Source organism: Strongyloides ratti (genome assembly GCF_001040885.1).
Source record: "Strongyloides ratti genome assembly S_ratti_ED321, chromosome : 1".
NCBI classification, from domain to species: domain Eukaryota; kingdom Metazoa; phylum Nematoda; class Chromadorea; order Rhabditida; family Strongyloididae; genus Strongyloides; species Strongyloides ratti.
Genome location: NC_037307.1, coordinates 5,415,196 through 5,442,703, shown reverse-complemented (window position 1 = coordinate 5,442,703; position 27,508 = coordinate 5,415,196). Strand labels below are relative to the sequence as shown.

Genomic DNA, 27,508 nt, shown 5'->3' with positions numbered 1-27,508 from the left:
TTTATTATTAATGCCAAAATTGTGTAGAAAAAAAAAGAAGCCTATTTTTATATATTTCATAATTTTATAAAATAAGCATTATATTCAATAAAAAAAAAATAATATATATTCATGTTAAATTATTTTATTTGTTTCAAATATTTAAAACATGTTTAATAGATAGTTATAAAAACGATTATAAGAATAATTCAAGTACAAAAATTTATTTTATATTTATCTTAAATCTCAAGACAAAAGATATATTTGAATAAAAGTGTATAAAAATTTTGTAATAGCTTCACGTTATTCTCTAAACTTTTTTTTGTTAAATTTGATAAATTTTTTATTTGTAAATACTACTCTATCAAATTGTTTCACTATTTGAAATTAAACGTTTTACATTACAAAAATAAAATAAAGAAATAGTTTATTTGATACTGTAATGGAAAAAATATATATATATATTCATATATATATTTTTATATATCTGTCATTATTAATTGTATAAGTTATCATTAATATATATTTTATTCATAGAATAATACAAAAAAAAAAAAAATTACTTTTTATACATAAAAAGAAAATGTAATGCTGTGTAAACATTTAACTAAATGCACAAGATTTGTAATTTGTTATTTTAAAGAGATATTATATATTTAGTCGATGAAGAAGATGGACTTGATGTAAATACAATACACAATGTAAAGTGATGTTGAGTATATAAAATGATGCCAGCTGAATAAATGTGATTTGAATAAGGGTATAACGTTAAATTTTTCATTTTTCTATTTCAAATATTATATTTTTATAAATTCATTTTTAATTTTAAATTTATCACTTTTATATTAATAAAATTAAAATCAAGAAATGGTGGATGCTGGTGAATTTGATCAAAATGACAAAAAATATTTCTATCTTAATGTTATCCATATAAAGGTAATTTAAAAAGAAAAATAGTATTTTTTTTTTTCTTAATATTTAGATTGCTGCAAGATTTGTTGTTGGATTACATTGTATTTTACTTATTATTAATCTTATATATTCAATGACAAGGACATCAACAATTATGTTATATTCTTGGATAATATCATCATTTGCCATTGGATTAATTGGATCATTATTTTATGGTGTTTATAAAGAAAAACGACATTTTGTATTACCATATTTAATTTTTCAATTATCTGCTATTTTTTTAACAATATTAATATTTTTTGTTTTTACAATTGGAGCTGCTGTATCACCAACTATGCTTACAACACTTGCATATGATTTTGGAGGTGTAAATTTAAAACAACCTTTAAATGAATTAACTAAAGAATTTAATACTTTTACTATTGTAACTATAATCCTTGTAGCAATGGCTTTTATTTATCAAATATTTTCATTTCACGTGATTTATGAATTTCAAAAATTTTTGAAAAGCAGAGAAAGCAACTTTGATTTCCCAGCAACATCCGAAATGGATATGTCTATTGCATAATTTTTTAAATAAAAAATAAAAATAAAAATATATATATATATGATTATCATTAATTGAATTAATTTATTTTTAAAGGCAGTATAAAACACAAAAATTATTGATTAAAATATATAATTATGAAATCCAATAGATACAGTGTAAGAAAAAATAATAAAAATATTTAACCAATGTGTTTAAATAATTAAGTTAAGAATCAGTCATATCATCTTCAACGTCATTTGGATTTAAAATTCCAGGAATAGCATTCTTTCGTGCTTGAGCTTCTTCAACTTCGCGTTTTCTTTCCTCAAGGAAAAGGTCTTCTGTATCCTCTCCACAAGCAGTCTTAATCTGAATGAGGAAATCACGAATATGTTCGCGCATTTTGTCAGGAGACAAATTATATGAAAAAAATCCTTTTATATTAATTTCCAATTGTTTGTCTGTTAGCATTGTAAAATGTACTTTAAAAAGATTGTATACATAATTGTATATATATTCAACATTATTTGTTGCAGCATTTTCAGGATCTAAACTTCCTTTATACTTGTACTCCGGGATACTAAAAGCTTCACACAAAGCAACAGTTAACTTTGAAAGACCAATAAATTGAACTTGATTTCTATCAGTAACAATTCCTAAAATATGCTCTAAAATTGTCATATAATGCGTTTGGAAAAATTGCACTTTTTGATGTGGTTCCAGAAACTCAGCACTTCTAAGAATACAAGCAATGAGATCAATAGCAGTTTCAGCAACATCTCGAAGTTGATGTTGTGCACCCCAAACAATTGCTTGAATAATTGTTTCCATTCTATCAGCAGGAAACTCAAATATTGATTGTTCACAAGTAGCAAATAAAGCCTGAAGGAGCTTATAGAAATTTACTCTATGTTCAGGAAATGTAATCATATCATCTTTAATCATATCTAATGTTGACATAAAAAGACAATCAAATGTTGTAGCAGCATAGGCATTCATTTGTTTTTCTAGATGAATTGCAACAATTGACATTAGAGATAAAACTTTTGGTTCTCTTACAACGTGCTTACAATTAAAATAATCATTCAAAATATTCTTTATAATTAAGTCCATATAATTATTAAGAACAATGCTTTTATCTTTAGAATGTGATATCCATGCAGATAAAAGTAACAATATTTCACGTTTGACTGATCTTAAAAGTTTAAAAACTTTTTGGTGGCAAACAGATTCACCGATTTCTTTAAGACCTTGATCAAGATATTTCGATGATAATGTATACATGTGCATCATATCCATAAAACGTTCATTCAAAACATTTACAAAAGGATGACCAATTGATTTACATGAAGAAACATATGTTTTTAAAACATTTATAATTGATTCTAAAACTTTAAATTCCAAAAAAGATTCAGGATCTTTTTCTACATTGTTGATTATATCTTGCCACATATCATTTGGTAACTTAAACATATCATGAAGCCAACTTTTTTGAAGTGCCAAATCATTAGCAGATCCAACAATAATTCCAAGAGCTTCATAAAAAACATGGACCTGAGCTTTAGACAAATCACAGATAATATTTCCAATATTGTCAATAATTTCCTCAATAAATGGTCCCTCTTCACCATTTTGTACAAAAATAAAATGTCTTTTTGTTTTCATAACAATTTTTATAAATGTATCACAAGCCATATCTTGAACACCATCATGACTTTCATGCATAAATTCAAAAAGTTTATTTATAACAGTTTTTAAAAATCTCCAAAAAGCTCTTAAAAATCTAGGATATTGACCAACGACGTACATAATATTTGAAGCAATAACTGCTTTGTTGTCTTTTCCTCTTTTTTGTTCACACAAAGCTAGTAAATCACGAATGACAGTAACCAAGAAACGTCTTTCATCATCTTCATGCATAGCACCAGAAATACTACCAATAGCCCAACACAATCTTGATAAATTGTTCCAAGACCATTCACTACCATCAACTTGTTTTTGAAGTTTTTCCGTCATCTGCCTTTCTGTGTCATTTGGATCTAAGTGTGTTAGGTATACAAGAGTCTCTCTCATTGTTTTATATAATGAAATTGCATCTGTATCTTTTACACTCTCACGAACAGCTTCATTATTTTCATTTACTACAACAATGACTTCTTCAGGTTTTGCCATTTTAGATATCATTAGAGATCTAAGATTTGATATAACTTCTGAATAGTAAGTTCTGTTTGGAGAACTTCGTGAATCAAATGCATACAGACGAATTTGACTATCACTTTTAGAAAATGGTGATTCACGGAATAAATCTGTTACTAACTCTGCCCAAAAATCAAGACAGACCTTAAAAATTTCTGTATCATCAATAGTAGAAATTTTTAGTAAATATTGTAATGCTAACATATGTGCTTCCTTAATTGGCATTGTATTCTCATTTTCATTTTCCTTAAATATAACAAGAATTTTACTGTGTTGACGTAAAAACGTCGTTAAAAATTTAGTAAAGTTAGATATAAATTTTTGATCTTCGTCTTTTCCATTCATATAGCAACTATTAAAGTCAATATCCAATGAAATTTGAATAGACATAATTTTAATTACATTAACCATCATATATTTTATTCTTTCTTCATACTCTGGAGTTCCACTTACTTTAATTCCAGCAATTTCTGCCAAACAACTTATAGCAGTAGAACGGAAAATTGGATGGGGTAAAAATTTATCAACTAAGAAAACAACAATTTCAGTTTCAAAAACGTATCCAACAGGAATCCATTGTAAAAATCTGTTTAATGTTTCTAATGTTGATGCAATTAATGGAATACTTTTAGAGTCACTTAAAATTTCATAACAAAGCTTAAAGACAGCCTCAAATTCATTACAAAATTGATTTTTCATATGAGCTTGCTTTTTAGCAGTAATATCATGACCAAACTCAAATAATTCTTCAGAAAGCAATATTAAAATATATAAATTGTTTGCACACAATGACTCACTGCTGCGTGAAGAATCAACTATTTCAGAAATAAAAGTAGGCCAATAAGTAGGCCATTCCTGTTTGACAATATTAACCAATACCCAGTTAAGCTTTTTTAAATATGCTTTTGCTGGATGATTCTTATCTAGTGTATTAACCTCATTGCAGACAGTTAAAACTAATCCAACGATAAAACTTTTAATTCCATCACACTGTTCTCTTGGTAATAGTTTCCATCTTGTTGTAATAAGATCTTCAAGAATTTGTAAAGCAAAAAATTTGGCTTCAGGAATCTCAGACTTCGACAACACAACATCAACTTTGTTCCAAGAATCAGGATCAGCTTTAAGATCAGTCATAATTTTCATAGCTAATTTTGAAGTCTCTCCTGTTCCGGTAGACATAGCTTTGACAACCTATTAAAAAATAATAATTAATTTAATATTTTTTTTAAACATACGACATCAAGAGCTTCAACATTGAACTTGTCACCGCTTCTTAAAACAGCCTCAGCTTTAAGCAAAGTCTCCTTGTTAATTGACATAGTTACAAAAATGGTCACTCAGTATCAATAAATGATCGGGCACACAAAAATACGTAAAAAAAAACCTGAAAAATAAAATTTATTATTTACAAACAAAGGTAAAATTACAATAAAATAATATTAATCGCAAGTTATTATTAAAATAAATAATTGCATGTGATATTACATGTGAGGCGATATTTATAAAAAAAAAAAAAAAAAAAAAAAACTAATAAAAAAAAACTATGCGCCAGTAAAATTGATTATTTTTATATAAAGTAACAAACTTTGCCCACAATCTCCATCATTAACATTTATATCTCAAGCAATCGCGATGAGATTTTCCACTAAATTTAAATTTAAATAGGATGTACAAAGAAAAGTCTGGTAACGAAAAGTGTAAAAATACACGCAAAATGAAGAAATAACCGCCTTAAAAAAAAACTATCCTTTAAATATCAAATATAATTGAATGGTAATATTAATGTACGACTTAAATAACATGTGCCCTAACATCACGAGTGGATAGAAAAAGTAAAATTATTATTTGTGGAATATAAGAATATTTGAAAGAAAAAACTTTTTAAGTACAAATAAATAAGAAGAATTAAAGTTAAGGTGAAAGAATTTAGAATAAGAATACAACTATTTTTTGTAAAAAACATAATGTCTCTTACTTTGGAATATGAATGCATTTTTTGGAGAGATGATATAGGCTACCTACTATTATAAATAATATATGTGTCTCTACACATGTATATTGTACTTTGGAACTATAAAAAAATATTCATCTTTTTATACTAAATAAATGTTGTAAATGGATGAATTTGAAGAGAAATACAACGACACTCCTCAGCTAAGAAGGCGATTTCTTGGATCTGTAAGTGAAGAAATTGATAGAGCATCTAACGAGAGTTTATCCAATGATTTAGTTAGTGAGGAAGAAATACCAAAGACAGATAAAAAAGAACGGAAAAAACTAACTATAAAATTAGAAACTTGTAAAAAACCCGAAGAAATTGTAGATGATAAAGATGAAGCAAAAGAAATAGATGAAGAAGATGAAATATTAAATGAAGAGAATAATAATAAAGAGCAATCCAAAGTTAGAAACTTGAAAAAGTGTAAATTTACTATATGGCAATTTTTTATTGATGAAATTTCCAGGTTTGTTTGTATTATTGATTTTATTTTTTATATTTCTAGAGGTTATTGTTTGCAAAATGATTCTAAACGTTTCACAGAGAAACGACGTAAAGTATATGCTTTCTTGAAAATTCCTTGGGAATTAGAAAAATTTTTTTTATTTGGTATATTTCAATGTATTGATGCATTTATTTATGTTTTTACATTTTTACCAATCAAAATATTGTTTAATTTTTTATCTATTTTGTTAAATTTTAAAAATTGGAGTTCTTCTGATTCAATTAATGTGATAAAATTACTAACAATTGTTATATGCTCAACACTAATGCAATTCATAGATACATCTGTTATATATCATCAAGTCCGTGGTCAAGCTATAATTAAACTTTACATTTTTTATAACATGCTTGAAGTAGTTGATAAACTTTGCAGTAGTTTTGGTCAGGATACATTTGATGCATTGTACTTGACGGTATCTGAACAGGATAAGGTTAAAAAAATACCACACATTATAGTCCTTTTTATTTTTTCATTGGTATTTTCTTCTATGCATACTTTTATTATTTTACTACAAGCTACAACATTGAATGTTGCTTTTAACTCACATAACCAAGCATTACTAACGATAATGATTTCAAATAATTTTGTTGAATTAAAAGGATCAGTTTTTAAAAAATTTGGTAAACCAAATTTGTTTCAAATGGCTTGTAGTGATGTAAGAGAAAGATTTCATACATTTATTCTATTAGTTGTTGTTGTCCTTAGAAATATGACAGCTGTCAATTGGCAAATCGATCATTTTGTTGAAATGTGGCTTGACTTGGTATTAGTTATTTTTGCTGAAATTGCCATAGATTGGTTTAAGCATGCATTTATTACAAAATTTAATGAAATTAATGCTGATATATACAAAGATTTTACATTGACTTTGGCTTTTGATGTTGTAAGATGTAAAGAAGAAAATGCATTTACTGACTTTTCGGATCAAGTAGCAAGAAGGATGGGTTTCATTCCAATTCATTTACTAATTCTTTTACTAAGAATTATATCACAATCAGTATCTTTTTCACAATTTACAGTTGTCTTGCTTTGCGGTACTTGGATATTACTTTTCTTAATAAAGATATTAAATGGATATTTATTGTATAATTTATCATGCCACTTTGTAAGTCAATATCGTGAAATGCAGTTAAAGTTGGAGGAAGATGATGCCAGGAATAGAGTTGTTTCAAGCAAGTCAAAATCTGCTCCATCATCTCCTAAAATATCTCTAATTGACTTTTCTGATATATTAACTCAAGCTCAAAATAAAAATACAGTGTATTAGTTGTTTTTTTTTTATATAAATACAAATCTTACCTTACAAATATGTTTTTGAAAAAATACCTTGTGTAACTTAAAGCATTTCTTTTATTTAGAAATATATATTTATTTTATAATCTTGTGTTTCCAAACAAATAGTTCTTTTTCAAAACACAAAAAAATACTGGCTAACAAGTATTTTTGAGATTTTATGAGGGACTGAAGAAATATTTCATCTTTTCACAAAAAAGTAGTGTTGTGTACAATAAAAAAATTTAATAAAAAACAACATAACGGAAACAAATAAAACAACAAAATTACTTATTTTTTTTAACAGTACCATTGGTTTTCTTCTTTGACACAACATTCACTTTCTTTGTAACAGCAGATTTCCCGTTGGAAGTCTCTGCAACAAATACTTTAGGTGCTTTAGGAATTGGTTTAAATGGAGTATCAACTTTTGGTTTAACTTGTTCAATCTTTGACTTAGAAGCTTCTTTAGCCTTTTGTCTAGCTGATAACCGAAGTGTTGGTGGTGTGAGTTCTCTCTTACCATTAACTACTTTACTATTATTAGTATTTTTCTTTTCAACAACTTTTTTATTTTTTGGAGTTTGTTGGGTTTTAATGTCAGATTTTTCCTTTTTGTCAGTAACGACAGTGTTAATTTTCTTATTAATAACTTTATCATTAGACATATCTACATCAATACTTTTGACTGAAGCAATCTTAATGCCATTTTGTGCTTTCTTTTGTGTCGTAGTTGCCACTTTTAAAGAAGATTCTTCTTTAGCCTTTTTATTGACAACTTTTACTTCTTTCTTTTTAGTAAGAGTATCTGGAATAGCATCTTTATCCTTCTCCAATGAAACAACATTATCTTTTTTAGTTATTTTTGGTGGATTGGCATCTTTCTCTTCTGGTTTTGGATTTTTTCTTTTCTTTCCCAACAATTCTTTTGTCGTAGCGTTTCTGAAATTTATTTTACCACTTTTAGTTACTCCGACAACAATGTTGTCATTTACAATTGTACTAACTTCATCAACTACTTCAGCTTCAGTATCAATCAAATGTTTTGGTTTTGGTATCTTAACTGAATCTGGATTACCAGCACTAACATATACAGGAAGAGACACAACCCCACCAACATTACCGAGATAGATACACCTAATGTTTTCTAAACCTCCTGGAACATTATCTATAAATGCTTTTAAAACAACTTCAGCATTCTTAACTAATTCATTTTCTTTTTGTGATGTATTTCCTATCTTAGAAAGCATGTTTAATTTTGATGGATTGATTCTAACAGCAACTTTCTTTACAGCGTTTTCAATTCTTTCTTTTGGATGACTTTTAAGACAAAGAGGATACAAGGTCTTATTGGCTTTCAAAAAATTTTTTCCTAAGTGTGATATTGTACTTTTGAAAATATTAGATGCTGACATATAAACATCATAGGTTCTGGAGAAAGATTTTATTGCTTCATAACCTTTAACTTCTCTTCTTAATTGACGAAGGGTATAGATTTTTGAGTAAAATGATTTGTCTATACCAAATTTCTCCTCCAATACCTCAGCCCATTCACGTGACTCAATTTCTGTGTCAGCATTTGTATTAACTTCCTTTGTTTTAGCAATATCTGGGAGAATGAGACAAACTGATGTATTCTCAAAAGAACGTTCAGGAAATGGTAAATCAACAAATTTTGTAGAACTTTGATGACCAGGGGCCAATCTCTTTAAGGTAAATGTTAAACTTAGAGCATTATCAACATCAGGAAAAAGAGAATTTTTTGATAATTTAGAAGCATATTCTTTTTGACATTTGACAGCATCTTCTACCTTAAAATAATTTTATAATGTAATAAAATATGTACACTTACCTTTTCAACAATAGTATCAAATATAGTATCTTTGTTTTCTAAACATGAAATTTTTTCATCATTATTTGAAATCTTCTTTGTAGTAACTTTCGCCGTTTGCTTATTGACTCCATTTTTTGGAACTTCTTTAGCCTTTTTTGACAAAGAAATAGATTTAGCAGGACTTTTCTTACCCATTTTTAGAAACAATGATAAGCTATAAACAACACAATTCCAACAAAAAATAATTCAAATCAAAACTGTAACATTCGTCATAAGAACCAATTTGTAAATAGAATACCACGAGAAATGCAGAGAATGAAAGGAAAGAGAACATAAAGAAAAGTGCAAAAAACAAAAATTTTTTATTAAATCCCAAAAGTAAATATACATACAAAATAATAATAAAAACTGATTCATAAGCATACACCAAAAGGTATATCAGACATTAGGTAGTCATCATTTTAGTTATCTGTTTCCAAAGTGTAATATCCTTAGGCATAACGGTTTTACGTTTAGCGTGTATAGCCAATAAATTGCATATCTCAAACATGTCAACAAGATATGCTTCAACAGCTTCTCGAATAGCTTCCACCGCACCTGCAGTTACTCTGAGATCCGATCTACTGATGCCTTGAATAGTTTCTCTAATACAACGTATCATTGGAGCGCGTGGTACCAATAGTTTCGTACTGTCTTGGAACTTTCTGATGTCACTAAGAACTTTAGAATCATACTTGTTTTTTCTACTCCTTTTCTTAAGATATGGTGATACAATACTTCCTTGAGAAATTTTCTTTGTACCAAGTCTTTGGATGTGTAAATGTCCAATACTTTTCCTTGCCTTCTGTGGTTCTTTTGGTGTTTTAGTAGATGAAACTTTTGTTCTAGCCATAATAATTAGTGGAAATCTAAAATAAAAATACCGTTATTTTAAATAGTATAAAAAAAAAACAAACAAAACACATGATGCAATAAAGAAAATTCTTTATATAATAACACGGAAAAGTGGGCGAACCATGAAGCACGATGGTTACTACCGCACATAAATATACATATTACCAACTTTTGTTAGGTTTACAGGAAAATGCGATGTTAACGTTTTAGTATAAATACTATCTAGTATCTCAGTCCAGGTAACTTTCGACGCAACTAGGGAGCAGAAGGTCAGAGAACACTACATCAACGTGAGTTCAAATGCGGACGATAAAGTGAATCTCTTCAAGAAAAATTATTCTATTTCTGAATGTTTGTTACTAAAACCCATTAAACTTGCTGGTTCTCATTTTTACGTTGTGAGACGTCAACAGGAAAAGGGTAAAAATTAACTTACCAATACTGCGGAATTTGAATTCACATACAAGCACACAAGTTTCATTCGATTCTTTTTCTCTTTCAATAGAAAATAGTCCAAGATGGTGGCGCATTGCTTTACATAACTTTTGTTCTCTCACAAATTTGAAAAGCTGGTTGGTATGTAAGTTGGTGGTAAATGGTGATAAGAACAAAATATCGATTTTGTTATAGTGGTAGATGATACGATCAATAAACAAAACGAATTATAGACAGGAAAAAAAAATTATGAAAAATCAGAAAAAAAAATCATATATAAGCAAATGTAAAATTAAAATTTTCAATAACAGAAATAAAAATTTGAATATTTTTTAATTGTTGTAGGTGTCATTTTTTATCAACGTTAATATGTAGAAAATTCAGCTAATATGTAAAAAAAAATTTTTATTATATTCAAATTTGAAAAAAAATTTTACATAAATAACCAAAATTATCATATAAGAAATTTAAAAACAATTTTTAAAATAAAATTAAAAAAAGTTGATATTAGATTTTTTAATAAAATTTTTATTCAAAAATTATACATATATTTAATTTTCAAATTTTGAAAAAAAAATTTTAGTACGTCAGTGACTCTAAAATTTAGCCAAAATTTTTTTCTAGAAAAATGTATACCGTTGAAATCTTAATGAAGCAATGTTTTATGTACTATAGAAAAAATGGTACTATTCTGTTATATCCCTCCAAATAAAAGTGATAGAAAGTATTTAATAATTGATAAAATTTTTATTACATGAAAAAAATAGAATAAATTTAATATAAAGTAAAAAACATGAATAAACTTTTTCACATATTAACTAATAATAATGGGAAACTTGATGGGATTTGATATTTGTGTCGTTTTTTTTTTCGTTTTGTGATAAAAATTAACGACAATCTTTTAATTTTATGATAAAAATTAGTTATAAATTTAATTTTTTTTTAAAATTTTTCTATCCATCTTGTATAAAAGAAGATGGAGAATCTGATAGAGCTATTTATTTTTCAAAAAAAAATATCTTTAATATAGGCTTCTATTATTTTAAACCAAAGAGAGGTATAACAGAATAGTAACGAAAAAATATTTCCAGAAAGTCCCTAATAAAGCTTTATCAGAGTTAAAAGATCTAGAAAATAATAAGTGTAACGATTTATCTTTATTATAAATTTTGAAGAATAGAATTATCAAATTGTCCCTTAAAAAGAAAGTTTCTACCAAACAATTTTAAAAAAATAAAATTTTCTTACTATTTATTGTTTAAAAGTATTATATCTTCACTATAAAAAATATAATTTTTTTATGCATTATTAAAAAAAATTGCACATTTCTGTAGTTGAAAATTACCAAAATTTGTTTCAATAACATTTAAAATATGTAGTAATAAAAAATATAGATTTCGTTTTTTTTTCTTAAATAATTTTTTTGTAATTCTGTTTGGAATATTACAATAAAACTAAAAATCCCAAAACTAATTTTTTGTTATATCTTCTATTGATTTATTATTGTAATTTTGCTTTTTAGATAATTTATCATTTTTAATAATCAATTTATTTCCTACAGTATAGTAAGCGTTTGTAGTTATTTTAAAAGAAAAAATAAATTATTTACACAATTTTTCGAACTTTTATTTTTTTTTAAAAAAAATAAAAATTTCTATTTTGAAACCATGTCAGTAGACAAAATCCCAAATATGAATATTAAATATATACTTTACTTTTACATTTTACTAAAATTAAGTGCTTATCGGAATTTACAACACACCTGGAAAAAACATTTTTTAAAATTTAACGGAGAAAAAAATTTAAAATTTATAGTATTTTTTTGTAATAAAAGTAAACGAAAACATAGTAGTAAGTGTTACTGTAGTTTTTAACTTTATAGATGTACAAAAATTATTAGATGAAAAAGTCATTGTTATAAGTATAATAATGTTTATTCACTTATTTCTTTCTACATATTAAGCCGTTGTAGTATTATTACTTGGTGATGGTTGTCGAGATAAACGATCTAATTTACTTGAATTTACTTCTAATTTATCAGTTAAAAATGTTGATACTGAATCATCTATTACATCACTTAAAACAGATTCTATTTCATTTTTATTGATCGTTTGACACAGTTGTTTTTCACTTTCTTCTTCCATTATTGTTTCTTTAATTTTAAGATAACGATAAAATTTTGCAAGATGAAGTAATCTGTCATTTCCATAACGTTGATTCATATGCATATCTTTTGTGACTTTAAGGAAGTTAAAATTAAATTTAGTAGGTTCCATCTTAACTGGATCCCAAATAGTATTACAAATACCTTCATTATTAATTCCGTTTGGATTACCATATTTTGCGAAGTTTGTCATAGCTGAAGTTATATAAAAAGATACTTTAATATCAGCTTTTGTTTTCGTAAAAGGAACAAAATATTGATTAACACCCAATATGTAGTTTAGTTCAGTACAATGTGTTGCACCAATAAAAGGAAAAAAAGCTGATATTGCTCTAAAGTTTTTGCGATTAAAATGATCAAAACGAAATAGATATAAAGGGGCATCTGTTAATGGTTTCCTATTTAAACGATTCTTAAAATTTTTAAATTTCTTATTGATTAAATTCAACTTTCCTTTTTTCTTTTGAGAAGATTTAGACTTTTTCCTCGTTTTAGTATAAAAATTTCCTATTTCAAAAGTTGGTGTAATAGATGTCGTAGATGGAATTTTAGATAAACAATTTCCTTCTTCAATAAATGTTTTTAATTCAGATTGTTGTTTCCAGCGATTTAAAATAAAATCTATTACTGATATATTAATTCCCAGATCTCCAAATGTCTTAACTACATTTTTCATAAACAATTTTGGTTCAATTAGTAACTTTTGTGTTTCATCATATCCTAGCATATTTTCAATTTCACCAGTAGTTAAATCAAGGCCGCATTTTTTAAATCTTATTTGTTGACCTGTGACTAAAGATTCAAGTAAACTTTCTGGATTTTTATTTTTAGTAAGTGCTGCAAAAATTAAACCTTCATATTTACATATACCTAAAATCGTTGGTTTTGGTTTTGATTCTTTTCTTAATAAATAAGGCATTTTTGGTAAAATTTCACCATCAACTACTGGTGCAATGTCAAGTATTGATTCATAAAATTTTTCTGGTAATAAAGAAGCTTTTGTATGAGCAAATAATTTTGCAGGTACATTTTTTAAAAATTTCATCATTTCAACATTATCTTCTCTTGTCCATTGATCTTCAGCATTTTTGTCTTTTCTTATAAATCCCAAATCAAGTGCCTTTTCTCTACATAATTCTAGTAAACTTTGTTTATCTGCTATAGCCCACAAAGCATCTGCATTTCCACCTAAAATTATACATTTGTGAAAAGTTTCTTTTGATATAGGTGACAATGAAAGAAGATCAACACTAGCACCACCTGCAGATTGCCCAACAACAGTAATATTATTAGGATCTCCATAAAATGTAGCTATATTTTCTTTTACCCATTTTAAGGCAAAATATTGATCCCATAAACCATTGTTAGTTTGACAGGTATCATCACCGGTATAAAAATATCCTAAAAATCCCAAACGATATTGAATAGTTACAACGATAACGGAATGTTTTACTAAATATGATGCACATTTGGAATAATGATAACGAGCTGCTGAGTCATTACAAAATGAACCCCCATGTATGTAAACAATTACGGGATATTTTGTATGAGTAATAGTATTAAATTGAGGAGTTACAATATTTAAGTATAAACAATCTTCTTTTATAGGAACACGAACTATCAGATTAGTAATTATATCTGGCTTTTGAATGGATTGAGCTTTATATTTTGTTGCCTCATAAATTCCAATCCATTTTTGGGGTTTTTCTGGTTTCTATAATAAATTTTTTTTTTATTGTATTGTATAATATAATTCTTACTTTAAATCGTAAATCATTAATAGGAGGTGCTGCAAATGGTATTCCCAAAAATACGTTAACAACACAAGAAATATCTTTATATTGAAAACCTGAAATAACACCATATTGTGTATTGACAATTATAGGTTTATGAAAACATGAATCATTATATTTACAATTACATTTAGGTTTTTGCTTACTTTTACAACAACCCATCAACTAAAAATTATCAATATAACTATTATAATGATTTCTTTTTTTTTTTTTTTATTTTATAATGTATAAAATTAACATACAAAATTATGATACAAATTTAATAATACAAAATAATTATTAAAATTTTATAAAATAAATTTTTTTTACAAATAAAAATAAATAATGGATATTGATTGAGCATTATTAATATATGTATATATATATAGCTATTAAAATTTCCAGATAATATTGTATTAATTGATAAATAAGTTTACATATATTTATTTTGTTAAATTTTTCACAAAAATTAATATAAAATAAAATTCCATTTAAATAAAAAAAAATTTGATTATTATTAGGAAAGACTAAAATATTTGTTTTTTAGGAATTGTGTGATTTTTTTTTATAAGCCCACATATTTAAAAATTTTAATTAATTTGATAATTATTGGATAGAAAGACTCGGGAGATTTTATCAGCTCGTATAACAAGTTACAAATTTACAGAGTTAATATACCCTGAATTTGTAGTATATATATAAAAAAAAGTATTTCAGAAGTTGCAATAATTAATCAATTTAAAGTGCCTAATATATTTGAAAGTAATCTATAATACAACTAAGTATAATTTTATATTTTATAAGATATTTGTGTTAAATTATAAATAAATTTAATACTACATAGCTAATTTTAACTATCAAAAAAAAAAAGATTATATAATAGCATGATTATTAAATTTAAATAATAAGTGATTAAAATTATATATTAAATGATGAATATATTATAGAAAATATTAGCACATATAATTGTATGTAAAAATAGAAATCTTTAAACGCTTTGTAAAAAAAAAAGAAGAATTATATAAATAGATTGACATTTTTATCCTAAAAAAAATCTTATTATAATTTTTTAAAATATGCTAGCTTATATAAATTCTCTACTAATAATTTTTTCTTTTTTAATGTTCCCAACTCGGTACATTTATCAAATAAGCATGACAGTAAAATGTGAGCAAAATATGATATTATAATATTTGAGATTAACGGGAAAAGTGACATTTTGATATAATCTTGATCACAAGAAAGACAATTAATGTCCATAATTGGATATTTTTTTATTAATTCATTATTTATCAATAAAGATTCTTTATGACTTTTAAGTTTTTTTCCAATTTTTGGAGCAAGGAATATCAATTTTGTTTGTGTTAATAAGCCACTTTCTATAATGTTGTTATCAAATATTATTTGTTCTTTTTCATTATTATTAAATATTTCCATATAATCAAAATTATTATTTTTAAATTCAAATCCCATATTCCATTGATCACCGTCATTATAAGAAACATTGACGTTTGTATACACAGGTAATTGATAATTATTTTGGTGGCTCAAATCAAGCATAGTATTTCCATTACTTTGGTTCATTCCATTTAAAGAACTATACATATTATTGTTTAAATTAGATGAATATACATTATTATTGGAAATCATACTATTATTTTTTGATATTGGTGAAAAACCATTAGAAGTAGTACTAGAACTGGGTGAGCAAGAATTGGCAGCAGAATTTATTCTACTTCGAAAACCAGAATCTCTATCATCTTCCTCTTTTTCATTAGAATTTTTTGAATCCTCATCTTCAACTATAATATTTTTAAATTTTTTATTTGTTTTACTATTATTTGTTGAATTATTATCATCTAAAGATTGATTAACTATTGTAGGAGAAGAAATTAAAGAATTTTCTATACTTTCTATTCCTACTCGAGAATCTGTTTGGTTAGTTGTAGTGTAGTTAGATAACATAATATTATCATTTCTATTTATTTGAATACTATTATTTCTTTCCATAATCTTATTATTTTCATCTTCTGAACAAACAAAAGAATATTGATTAACAGGAATATGACATGATTCAATAACATTAGGTTGAATTCCAAATGGTGGTCTATAACATTCTCTACATTGATCTTTGTGTCTTCTTAAGGCATAATTAGACCTAAATGGAGATTGACAAGTATCACATTTAAATACAGTTCCATTAGAATGTAATTCACTATGACTAAGTAATTGTTTTTCATTTTCAAATTTTTGTGGACATAATTCACATTGATAAGAAAGAGCAGCAGCATTTTCATGTTGTGCCATATGTCTACTAAAATATTCTTTAGACGGAAACTGTATATCACATTTTTCACAAATATGTAACTCTTCTCTGTGACGAATTAGATAATTATTTACATAATTATGATCTAAATTATCAGTACTCTCTTCATTTTTACGTTTACGAAAATTTATTTGATTTTCCTCAACATTATAAGAATAATTAGTTAAGTTTGTTGAACTATTCATGTCAGATAATACACCATAATTTTCATAAGTTTGATTGGTAATTTGACTCGGATATCCAGAATAAATATTAGAATGATGAATATTCTGGTATGTTCCATTCATTGTTAAATAATGTCCCTGTGAGATATTTACATAATTTGAAGTTACTCCCATACCATTATGATTAGATAATGATGAAATTGGCATTTGATTATTTGGTGGATTATTATAATAATATGTATCATTATTATGATATGATACAGAATTATGATGTGTTCCCTGTGTTCCATCTATATTTTGAACAAATGTAGGATGACTAGAATTATTACAATATTCAGAATATGAATTATATGGATTTGATGGTATTTGATCTTGATATAAAATATTATCATTAACCATATTATTACTTGAAGTTAAATTATTTTGCCCTATTCCATTCATATCAATCATTCCACCATATGAATTAATTGATTGTGTACTTCCCTCATACATTGAAGAAATTCCAGAAATCATAGTATTTGAAACTGAAGAAACTATTGATGAATCACGGGATTGATTTAATATCATTTCATTTCCATTAAATTCTTTATTTCCTTTATTATTACTATTATGTAATGAATTTTGTCCTCTTAAATAAGATCGTTTCCTATATATAAATAGATTATTATATTATTGTTTAAAAATGTTATATAAATTTAATTTATAAAGTTTAATCAAAAATCTTTTAAGTACATTTTTATTAAATATTTATAAAATATTTTTCAAATAAATTATGTTAAATATTTATAATTTGATGCAATTAAATTAATTTTAAATATATTTAAATTTTCAAGTATTAAAATTATACTTAACTTAAAAATTATGGTATATAATTTATACCAAATATTTTGTTATATATTCTTTATAAAAATTTATATCAAAACTAATAAAAATTCCTTTGATTAATAATAATAATTGTTATCAAAAATTTTTATCTTACATCTTTACTCTTATTGGTTGTGCGTTCTGACTAATTTGATGTATTTGTAATTATCAAAGTTAGCATTACAGAGAGAGTAAATAGATTAAATTTTATAACTATTAAATAATTCGTAACTAAAAATTGATAAATTTTTAATTTCTATAGAAATATATAAAAGTTGATCCTTGTTTATTTTAAATAAAATTATAATTAATAAAAATTTAGAAATTCTATTTAAATAAAGCACTAGTCTGACACAAAAAAAAAGAGTGTAAACAAATTTATTATAATATCATATAATATTGACTTTTTTAAAAAAAAAAAAAACAAAAAGGAAAATATAAAAAAAATTTTTGCATGAAAATGTTAAAGTTAAATATAATTTTGTTAGAATAAAAAAGATTTTTTTTTTTTAAAATACTAAAACTTACTCGGTATTCCCTATAACTTTAGTTCTTTCAGGACATTTATGTTGATAAAGATTACTTCTAAATTTATATGTTTTCATACAAAATTTACATTTAAATGGCCTATCATTACTATGTTTTACGGCATGTTGTTTTAAATACCAAACAGAATTAAAAAGTTTACCACAATCTTTACAAGCACATTGTTGATTTTTTTCTAATGTTATTGAAATTGTATCAATTTCTGATGGACATATAACTATTGGTGGAAGTGTTGGTGCTGGGGTATTAGAATTTGATATTGATGATACTGGAGATGATTGAGAGTTTATAGAATTAGTTGTTGCAGAGTTAGTTGAAGATAGATGTGATGTTTGTTGAGGAGGAATATCTATTAAATTAGTTGAATGGTTTTCAATAAGCATTATATTCTAATAGTTTAAAGAGAAAATTAAATTTTTCTTGTTATTTTTTGTTTTCAAATTAAATTAAAATATAAACAAATGATCATGTATTAAATAATAGAATTATTGTAAGTTTAAAAAAATTAAATTGAGAAAATAAATTCTATAATTAAAAGAAAAAAAAATAAAATTGATTAATTTACAAATAACAATTTTAAAAGAAATCTCGAATGTATATTTATAAAATAAAATTTAACATCATACAATGAATAATATAAAATGACTAATTTTCAACTCTCACTTTTAACAAACATCATTTCCTCATTTTAAACCTCTTATAGAAACCCTATGTACTATCTCTATAACTTCAACAACTATGACAATTATATAAATATATTAAAATTATAGCTATTGCTTCAAATTATTAAATGACCATTTCATCTATAAAATGATAAGAAAATTAACAAGATATCTTTATTAAAACAGTTCATATTTGATTATCTTATCAGAAGTATTATTATTCATAATTCTAAATGTTAAGAAATCTAAGTTTTTTCTTACCTTTTATTTTTATAAGCAAAAAAAAAATTAACCATGAAACTATATAAAATAACTTTTTATCTATCTGGCAACTTTAAATCCATAAAAGTATATATAAAACTTTTTAATTTTTTTTCCAATATAAATTTAAAAATTTAATAATAAAAAAAAAAAAAACTATTCAAAAATAATATAAAAACAAATGAGATAACATTTCTAAATATTTTCGTGTCAAAGGTAAAATTGAACATTTTTATGCAATTGAAGCCAGCTATGATTATAAGTCTTTACTAAAATTTATTTGCTTATAAAAGTGGACATGTATTCGTAAATATAATGATAAGCATAAGAATGGTAAAGAGGAAGGTATAAAATTAAAGTAGTGAATGTAAATAGTGATAAGATGGACATGTATGTCTATAAGATGGTGAAAAATATATTTGATAAGGAAGGTTTTCGTAAATATATAGAAAAATTAAAAATGATCTTATGATTAGAAGTATTTCAATATAATTAATATAAAAAATATGTTTGAAAAAATAATCAGAGTTTATGATCAGTTAAAACACTGAAAATATTTTATCGTTATAACAAATACTCTTAACTCGATATATAATTAAGAAAATTAATTAAAATAATTTTGTTATTTGATTTTTTTTTATATCATAAAATTTTGTTTTTATTTTCACAAAATTAAAATAAACAATATAATGTTGAAATAAATTCATAATGATAGTAAATGTCATACTTTTTTTTTATATTTTTTTTAAAAAAATTTTTATTTTGAATTTGTTAATAAAAATATAACAATTTAATAAAAAGTTTAAAATGTTGACAAGTCATATGATTGTGTATTCAGAGTAGTACCTTTACTCATGAACATATAAAACTTTTAAATAATATTTTATTAAGTCAAATTAAAAAATAATATTTTATTTTTTACCACAACATTCACCAAAAAAAAATATAGAGTTTCTTTATTTTTTTTTGTTCAAAGTAATAACATAAATAAATATCAAAAAATATTCGTTTTTTTTTACTATAATAAGATTTTTTTTTTAAAAAGCAAAATCTAAATTTTTACCACACATCAAATAAAATCTTATCATCTAGGAAAATTGTATTGTTGTTTTACTCATGTCATTTCGTAAATATTTATAATATAAAAATCACATAATATAATATAAAAGTTATTTTCTTATTTTAAGTTATAAAAAAAAGTTTTGATTGTTAAAAATAATTCATTTATTTTTAATTATAAAAAATGAAGTAATTAAAATTTTAATTTTTTTTTTAATACTATGCATACTTTTATAGTATTATGAAAAAATAGTTAATGTTTATTTGTACATAAACTTTGTAATTAGATGACGTTTCAACAAAAAAAAAACAAAGAATATTAAAAAATAATCATGATTGAAAATTTTTTTAAGTAATAAATCTATTTCTAATAGTTATACAAAATTACATATTAATAATTAATAATAGTTATAAAGTAAGAAATAAGTTACTTTTTCTCTTCTAAATTTATTAATAAAAATTATTCATCAGTAGAAGTAGCTTAAACAATAGCAAGTTTAATCATTTTATCATAATATCAAAGATTATTTGGATGATAAAATCTTGACATTAATTCTAGTTCTCTTGTACTTTTAACAGATTATTTGTATGGGATTCTCTTCAAGTACATACTTAGTAAAGTTTTAGAATAATTAAAGAGTGTAAATAATATAATATATGATGATTATAGGAAGTATAAATAAAAATTTAATTATTAAAAGTATATTAATAATAAATATACATGATTATTGTCATAAAAAGAGGAATAATATAAAGAAAAATTTGTTAGTACCATTAAGTTCATATATTTTTATCACAAAAGTAAAAAGTTTCACATTTACTCTGCACCACCATTAATCAAAAATCTTAATCATAATTACCAAAGAACATTTGCTTTTATGAATCATTAAAAAATTTTTATCATATACCATTTCTATTCACCTTTCATTTGCCATCCTCCCAGTACAGCTAGGTACCAAATCATCTATAATATCTTATATTTCAAAAGAATCTAATATTAAAAAAAAAAAATAAAAACATTGTTTCATCAATATATACTTATTCATCATATACCTTTTCTTATAGTTTCATTATTTTCATTTTTTTTTTTTTACATTTTATCTAGATATAAAAAAAAAATTCCTATGATTTTTTGATAAAAACCATGACTATTGGTTTTTAAATTTAATAGAAGTATTAAGAGAAATAGAGTAATAAATGCTTATACAAAAAGACTAAATGTTCCTGTCCTAGGATGTACCGGGTAGTAATAGGAACTATCAAAAATGACTCAAAAATATTAAAAATAAAATTTATGAAGGCACAAAACAAAAAAAAAAATTATAATTAAGGTAATCTTAACAAAAAAAAAATTTTTTTTTATTATTAAATAACAAAATATGTACGAATATTTATATAAAATAAAAATAAAATAAACTTTTATCATTTGCAAAAATTAAAAGAATCTACAAAGTTAAAACAGGACTTTAATGAAATATTACAAAAATTGTTATATTAAAACAAGATATAATATCATAAAGTACCATATAAAATAAAAATGTTAAAGTTTTTTTTTTCTCCTAACCAAATAGATCTTTGTTTTTAATAGCTTTATTTAAAATTAGCCATTAAAAAATTTTAATATAATTTTATAGTTTATTTTTGTAAAAAAAAAAAAAAAATAATTATACATATTTGGTAAAAGCTTTAGAAAAATTGATGAAATGAAATATTAATTTATTATTTAAATTTAAAAGTAAAACTAAGTGAATATGATAAATAAAGAAGCTAATATTTTATTATAAGCAATCATTACTATTATAATTATTTTAAATATAAATTTTAAGATGAACTTTTTAACTCTTTATCTCTCTTATAAATATTCAATTTTTAAATTATAAAAATTTTTCATCTTCTACATATAATTAAATAAATAATTAAAAGTTATATTAAAAAGTTTCATTAAAATATTATTTACCATAATACTCATGAAATGGTATAATAAATTTATCAATAAAATATTTTTTAAAAAAAAAGTTATAAATATATATAAAAAGGATATTTTTATTATTAAAAAAAAAACTTAAATTTTGTTGAAAAATTATATCTTTTTACAACATTTTATTTTATCTTTGGAGGCATTTTATTATACTCTTATCGTGAATAAAAGTTAATTGTTTAAAATATTCTGTATCCTTAAAATAATATGTATTAAGATATATACATATATGTATTTGTATTTGTCAATACAATACAACTGACATTATTTAAAAAAAAATTTTTTTATAAAATTTATTTGTCAGTTAAAACAATTAAAAATTTTTAAAAAATATTTTTCATTAAAAATTTAAAATAAAAAAAAAAAACTAAATCAAAGATAAATCATATATTCTTTTATATAAAGTTTATTGTTATTCCATATATTTTCTATCTATTTTTAACAAGATGATTTATCTAAATTTATGGTATTTAATCAAATATTATTTTACATGATAATTCATGAATATGATTAAAATTATAATATAATAAAGCTAGTGAAACTAGATTTAATGCAGTTATAAGGTGCTAGAATAATTTTTATTTGATTTATGATCTTGTATGACAGGTAAAAAAAGAATTTACCATTCAAATTAAAGTTAATAATATTAACATAATAGTTCAATATGATTTACTTAATAATAATTTATAGATATTTTTTTTTAAAAAAAAGTTTAATATCACGTAATTTACTATTAATATTATAAATTGTTATTGTATACTTAAGTTCATAATAATAAATAATATTTTATATTAAAGTTAAAATTAATTTTTTTTAAAAAAATGTGGAAAAAAAAGTTTTTAAATTTAGTAAATAATATAATTTATTATTAAATTTTAAGAAAACAAATTAAATATTTGCACTTTAATAATTTAAATGATGAGAATAATAGTAATATTTCAATAACATCATAATAAATATTAATTGTTAAAAAAATTTTTATAGATTAATTAGATAATTAAAAAAAAATATACGTGTATATATATTAAATATTTTTTTTAAATAGATATATAAAGGCATTTTTTTTTTAATATATATATTATAATATACATTAGACATTTATAAGAATTTAATAAACCATGGGTAGGTAAATCAGGTGTCTTTAAAGTCCATTTAGTAAAAAGAAGACCGATGAAGAGTTAATTTAAGAGGACTGTCACAGATCATTGCTTTTCTACTTTCTACTACCATCCTTCACTACCTATCTCTTTCCAAATCAATCAACTTAAAAATTTTCATATCTGTCTACCATTGGCTTACAGATTAGGTTACTGAAAAATGATTGAAATTAAAAGTTCAAATGTGGTAAACAATGATGATTTAAGAAGGATAAAAAGATGAAGGTGAGATTTCAAGAAATGATAAGAAAATAGAGATATTACAATTAGAGATTGATGAGGCGAAAAAGGATACGAAAATACCGAAATGATGAAGATGATGTCTTATTATAAAATATAATAAAACATTCAACAATAAAAGAGAAAAACAAATAAATCTTTATTATAATAATCAATTTAATTTTTATCAATATAATAATTATAAAGATATTATATTTGTTATATAAAAATTTAATATTAAAAAAATATATAAAAATATATATTTTAATAATTTATATATAAATAATACTTAATGAAATAAGAAAAGTTAACATTTAAAATGATATTTTATTTAACAATTTAAAAGAATATATAAAATGGTCATAGATTTATTTGTTATATTTCTAAATGTTCTTAATAAACTAAGCAAATGTGTACTCCTAATAATGATGAAGTAAACTTTAATTATAAATGGTAAAATTATTGTTTCATATATAATATATATTTATAATATAATCTCAAGTTTAAAATTAACCATTACAACAAATATTATTTTTGTACAAAAAAAAAGAAAATTTTAATATAACAATTAAAAAATATACATTTTTAAAGAAACATATCATAATAAAATAAAATTAATATTTTTTGTTATCAAAATTATAGAAATGGTAAACTTCACTAATTACATATATAAATAACTCAATGTTTTACTTAATAAAAAAATAATGTTACTGTAAATATTTACAATTAATTATTTTAAGAACTACCTTTAAACGATGGTATATCTTAAACAAAACATAACATTATTTAAATTTCTAAATTTTTTTAAACATTTATAATAAAATAAAATTGTATTTTATATGTAAGCAAAAATATTTAAAATTTTATTTCATTTAGTAAGATGAAATCATATCAAATGAACAAGAAATATATATAATACACAGGTTTTTAACATTTTTAAAAAAAAAAAAACAATTGGTATTTTAATCAAGAATTTGATATTAAAAAAAGAAAGAAGAAGTAAAATTTTAATATTATTACACTACTCAAATTGGTCTGAAAACTTTCTTCCCCCTTTCCCCTCCCAAAAAATGTTGGAGGAATAAAGTGATTGTAGGAAAATAGTATAAAAAAATAAAAATAAAAACCAGATAGTATAATTTTAGGTTACTTTTTTAAATACTAACAATTAGTTAATTTTTTAAAATATTTAAAATTTTTCACAAAATAATTAAAAATTAATGTTATATACTTTTTGATGAAGGTTTTATCATTTCTATATAATATCAATTCCCATAAAATTTTTTTATACTATTGTAATATAAATTATGTGAAAACGGTTATATTAATTTTTAGTTCAGAGGTAATAATGAATATATATTATTTAAACCTGTTATAGTTATGTATATATATATAAATATATTTTAGCTCGTTTATAAAAATGATAATAATGTAAGATTGTCTCATTATTTTAAAAGTTTTAAATTAAAAACAATTATGAGAATTTTATCTATTTAATAATTAAAAAAAAAAGTTGTTTTTTCCATTATAAATTAAAGTATTAAAAAGTTTATTAATTTTAATAATAAATCTTTTATTACCACTACATTATTAAGATGGTTTATCTTCAAATATAAACTTATGATTATCATATGAATTAATTAAATACTGATCGTTTTTAAGTATGTAAAGAATTTGAAAAAAGAACCTTAAAGTGTTTTAAAATAGTATTAAGTAAAAAGATATTAAAAATCATAAAAGTATCTTTTTTTTTTTAATGTAAAATTATTCCTAACATAAATATATAATACACAAAAATTTATTATTTATTATATATATATATACATATATATATGTAAGATTCTTATTTTCATTAAAAATTTTTGATCTTTTTACATGAATAATTACTTACTTACTTACTTTTCAGTAAGCTTTTAAGATTAAAAAAATAATCTTTTAACAAGCTTTTTACAAACTTAGCAAAAATTTTCTATTTTTTTTTTATGATAAAGAAATAAAATATATAATTATCAAAAAGAATTTGAAACCATATTAAATTAAAAAATAGTATCTTTGCCAATAACTAAAAATGTATTAAATGTATATATAAATAATACTAGAAATTTATCCTATCTTTAAAAAAAAAATAAAATAATTTATGTAAGTTATTAAAAGAAAATTAAGATAAATTTAAAGTATTAATTATGCTTTTTGATAATTAAAAATGTCAAAATATATCTATATATATGTATATAAATGAATACAATAATTTGTATAAAAATAATATTATAAAAATTTATAATAAATATAGTCAATAGTTATTTGTACTCGATTTGATAAATATATATATATATTCATTTATCAGTTAATATTTCAAAACTTTAAAATCTTTGATAAAATTTGTTCAATTATATAATAAAATAGTGGGAAAGAATTTAATAAAAAGAAATGTTATGTGAGGTTAACTTCCTTCATATATATAAATCCCTTCTAGAATAGGAAAAATAATACTCTCCTGAGATATGATACAGAGAATATATCACTTAAATAATATAAAAATGTGAAGGAAGACGATAGTAAATGACAATTGGACATAAAGATTATTTACAACAAAGGTTTCTTTGACGAAACAATTAATGTATGTGCTATGAGACAAAGATTAATTTTGAATTTAGGTTTTAAATCGTTTTAAATTAATTAGTTAATACTGTTGTGATACAAATTTACTATCAAAAAGAAAATGTTTTTGAATGAATAAGAAATATAATTTATTAAAACTCAATTACTAATATTTGAAAATATACATAAAAATTATAGAATATAAAGATGGATGGTAAATTAAAGTTAGTATGATCTTATATTGATAACATGTAAAAATATCTTATTGTTAGAAAAATATTTTTATAAAAATTATATTTTATAATTATACATTTATATGACAATAAAATTTTTGATATAATTAATAATATAAAAATTAAAAAGAAAATTTTAAATATACTCTTTTTAAATGGTATTATCTGATATAAGCTTAATTATATATTATATGTGAAACCATTTTTACATTTAGAAAGAATTATAAGAAACAAAAATTACAAATTTATGTTAAAAAAAGAATAAAATAAGTATTTAGTTTTGTATCCTTAAAATTAAAATAATAAAAATCTATCAATTTAAAATATATTTGATTTACACTTTACTATAAAATTACTGAAAAAAAAAATTTTTAAATGCTTATTTGGGTATTTATTTTATGTAGTAAAGTATTTTGATATTAGAAAAATTATTTCTTTATTGGCATAATCTTCCTTTTTAACACTATTATTTTTAATTTAAATTTACTCAACAAAAAAGTAGTATTAATTTTAAAATAATAATAAAAAAAAAGAAGAAAAAAAAAAAATAAAGAAGACATTTATTAAAAAGAAATATCTTAGTTTTTGACGTTTCGTTATAACATATCAAAATTTTCTTTTTACTGACCAATGGTCAAATTAACCTATTGTCTTATAACTTAAATTTTTGCATAGCAGCTTAACATTAAGCTATCTAACAGGAAACTCATTAAATAAAATATAATTCTCTTACAATTTTTCTATATGTTCATAAAGCTTAAAAATTGAAAATGAATATTTTTTTACATTATTTTTGACCACACAAGACCTAGAGTGGTGAATATACATATAGAATATGAAGAAGAAAAGTATTTATTTAGGGGAGAGGGGTATATTAAAAATGATAAAGACATCTTTGATTTATGAGGGTTGCATTTTACTCTTTGTTGTACAGTTTAATGATGAGG

At 22.7% G+C, this 27,508-nt stretch overlaps 7 protein-coding genes across 7 annotated transcripts; 2 read left to right on the top strand and 5 right to left on the bottom strand.

The window, feature by feature from the left end:
• Positions 1-846: 846 nt before the first annotated feature.
• On the top strand, positions 847-1,459 carry SRAE_1000174000 (Hypothetical protein; the record flags this gene model as incomplete). The annotated part of the gene is made up of 2 exons (XM_024648733.1): positions 847-915; positions 962-1,459. 2 exons carry the CDS (start codon positions 847-849, stop codon positions 1,457-1,459), a joined length of 567 nt encoding a protein of 188 aa, XP_024502681.1.
• A 186-nt stretch (positions 1,460-1,645) lies between these two features.
• On the bottom strand, positions 1,646-4,938 carry SRAE_1000173900 (Exportin-1; the record flags this gene model as incomplete). The annotated part of the gene is made up of 3 exons (XM_024648732.1): positions 1,646-4,362; positions 4,414-4,810; positions 4,855-4,938. 3 exons carry the CDS (start codon positions 4,936-4,938, stop codon positions 1,646-1,648), a joined length of 3,198 nt encoding a protein of 1,065 aa, XP_024502680.1.
• Positions 4,939-5,734: 796 nt separating this feature from the next.
• SRAE_1000173800 (Transmembrane anterior posterior transformation protein 1 homolog) lies at positions 5,735-7,390 on the top strand (the record flags this gene model as incomplete). Its single annotated transcript, XM_024648731.1, has 2 exons — positions 5,735-6,084; positions 6,124-7,390. The coding sequence occupies 2 exons, from the start codon at positions 5,735-5,737 to the stop codon at positions 7,388-7,390; spliced, it is 1,617 nt and encodes a 538-aa protein (XP_024502679.1).
• Positions 7,391-7,682: 292 nt separating this feature from the next.
• SRAE_1000173700 (Ribosomal protein L1 family and Ribosomal protein L1, 2-layer alpha/beta-sandwich domain and Ribosomal protein L1-like domain-containing protein) lies at positions 7,683-9,424 on the bottom strand (the record flags this gene model as incomplete). Its single annotated transcript, XM_024648729.1, has 2 exons — positions 7,683-9,206; positions 9,248-9,424. The coding sequence occupies 2 exons, from the start codon at positions 9,422-9,424 to the stop codon at positions 7,683-7,685; spliced, it is 1,701 nt and encodes a 566-aa protein (XP_024502678.1).
• A 250-nt stretch (positions 9,425-9,674) lies between these two features.
• SRAE_1000173600 (Histone H3.2) lies at positions 9,675-10,653 on the bottom strand (the record flags this gene model as incomplete). The annotated part of the gene is made up of 4 exons (XM_024648728.1): positions 9,675-10,137; positions 10,186-10,212; positions 10,267-10,378; positions 10,560-10,653. The coding sequence occupies 4 exons, from the start codon at positions 10,651-10,653 to the stop codon at positions 9,675-9,677; spliced, it is 696 nt and encodes a 231-aa protein (XP_024502677.1).
• Positions 10,654-12,516: 1,863 nt separating this feature from the next.
• On the bottom strand, positions 12,517-14,677 carry SRAE_1000173500 (Carboxylesterase, type B domain-containing protein; the record flags this gene model as incomplete). Its single annotated transcript, XM_024648727.1, has 2 exons — positions 12,517-14,436; positions 14,483-14,677. 2 exons carry the CDS (start codon positions 14,675-14,677, stop codon positions 12,517-12,519), a joined length of 2,115 nt encoding a protein of 704 aa, XP_024502676.1.
• Positions 14,678-15,553: 876 nt separating this feature from the next.
• SRAE_1000173400 (Zinc finger, C2H2 domain and Zinc finger C2H2-type/integrase DNA-binding domain and Zinc finger, C2H2-like domain-containing protein) lies at positions 15,554-18,777 on the bottom strand (the record flags this gene model as incomplete). The annotated part of the gene is made up of 2 exons (XM_024648726.1): positions 15,554-17,630; positions 18,377-18,777. The coding sequence occupies 2 exons, from the start codon at positions 18,775-18,777 to the stop codon at positions 15,554-15,556; spliced, it is 2,478 nt and encodes an 825-aa protein (XP_024502675.1).
• Positions 18,778-27,508: the final 8,731 nt, after the last annotated feature.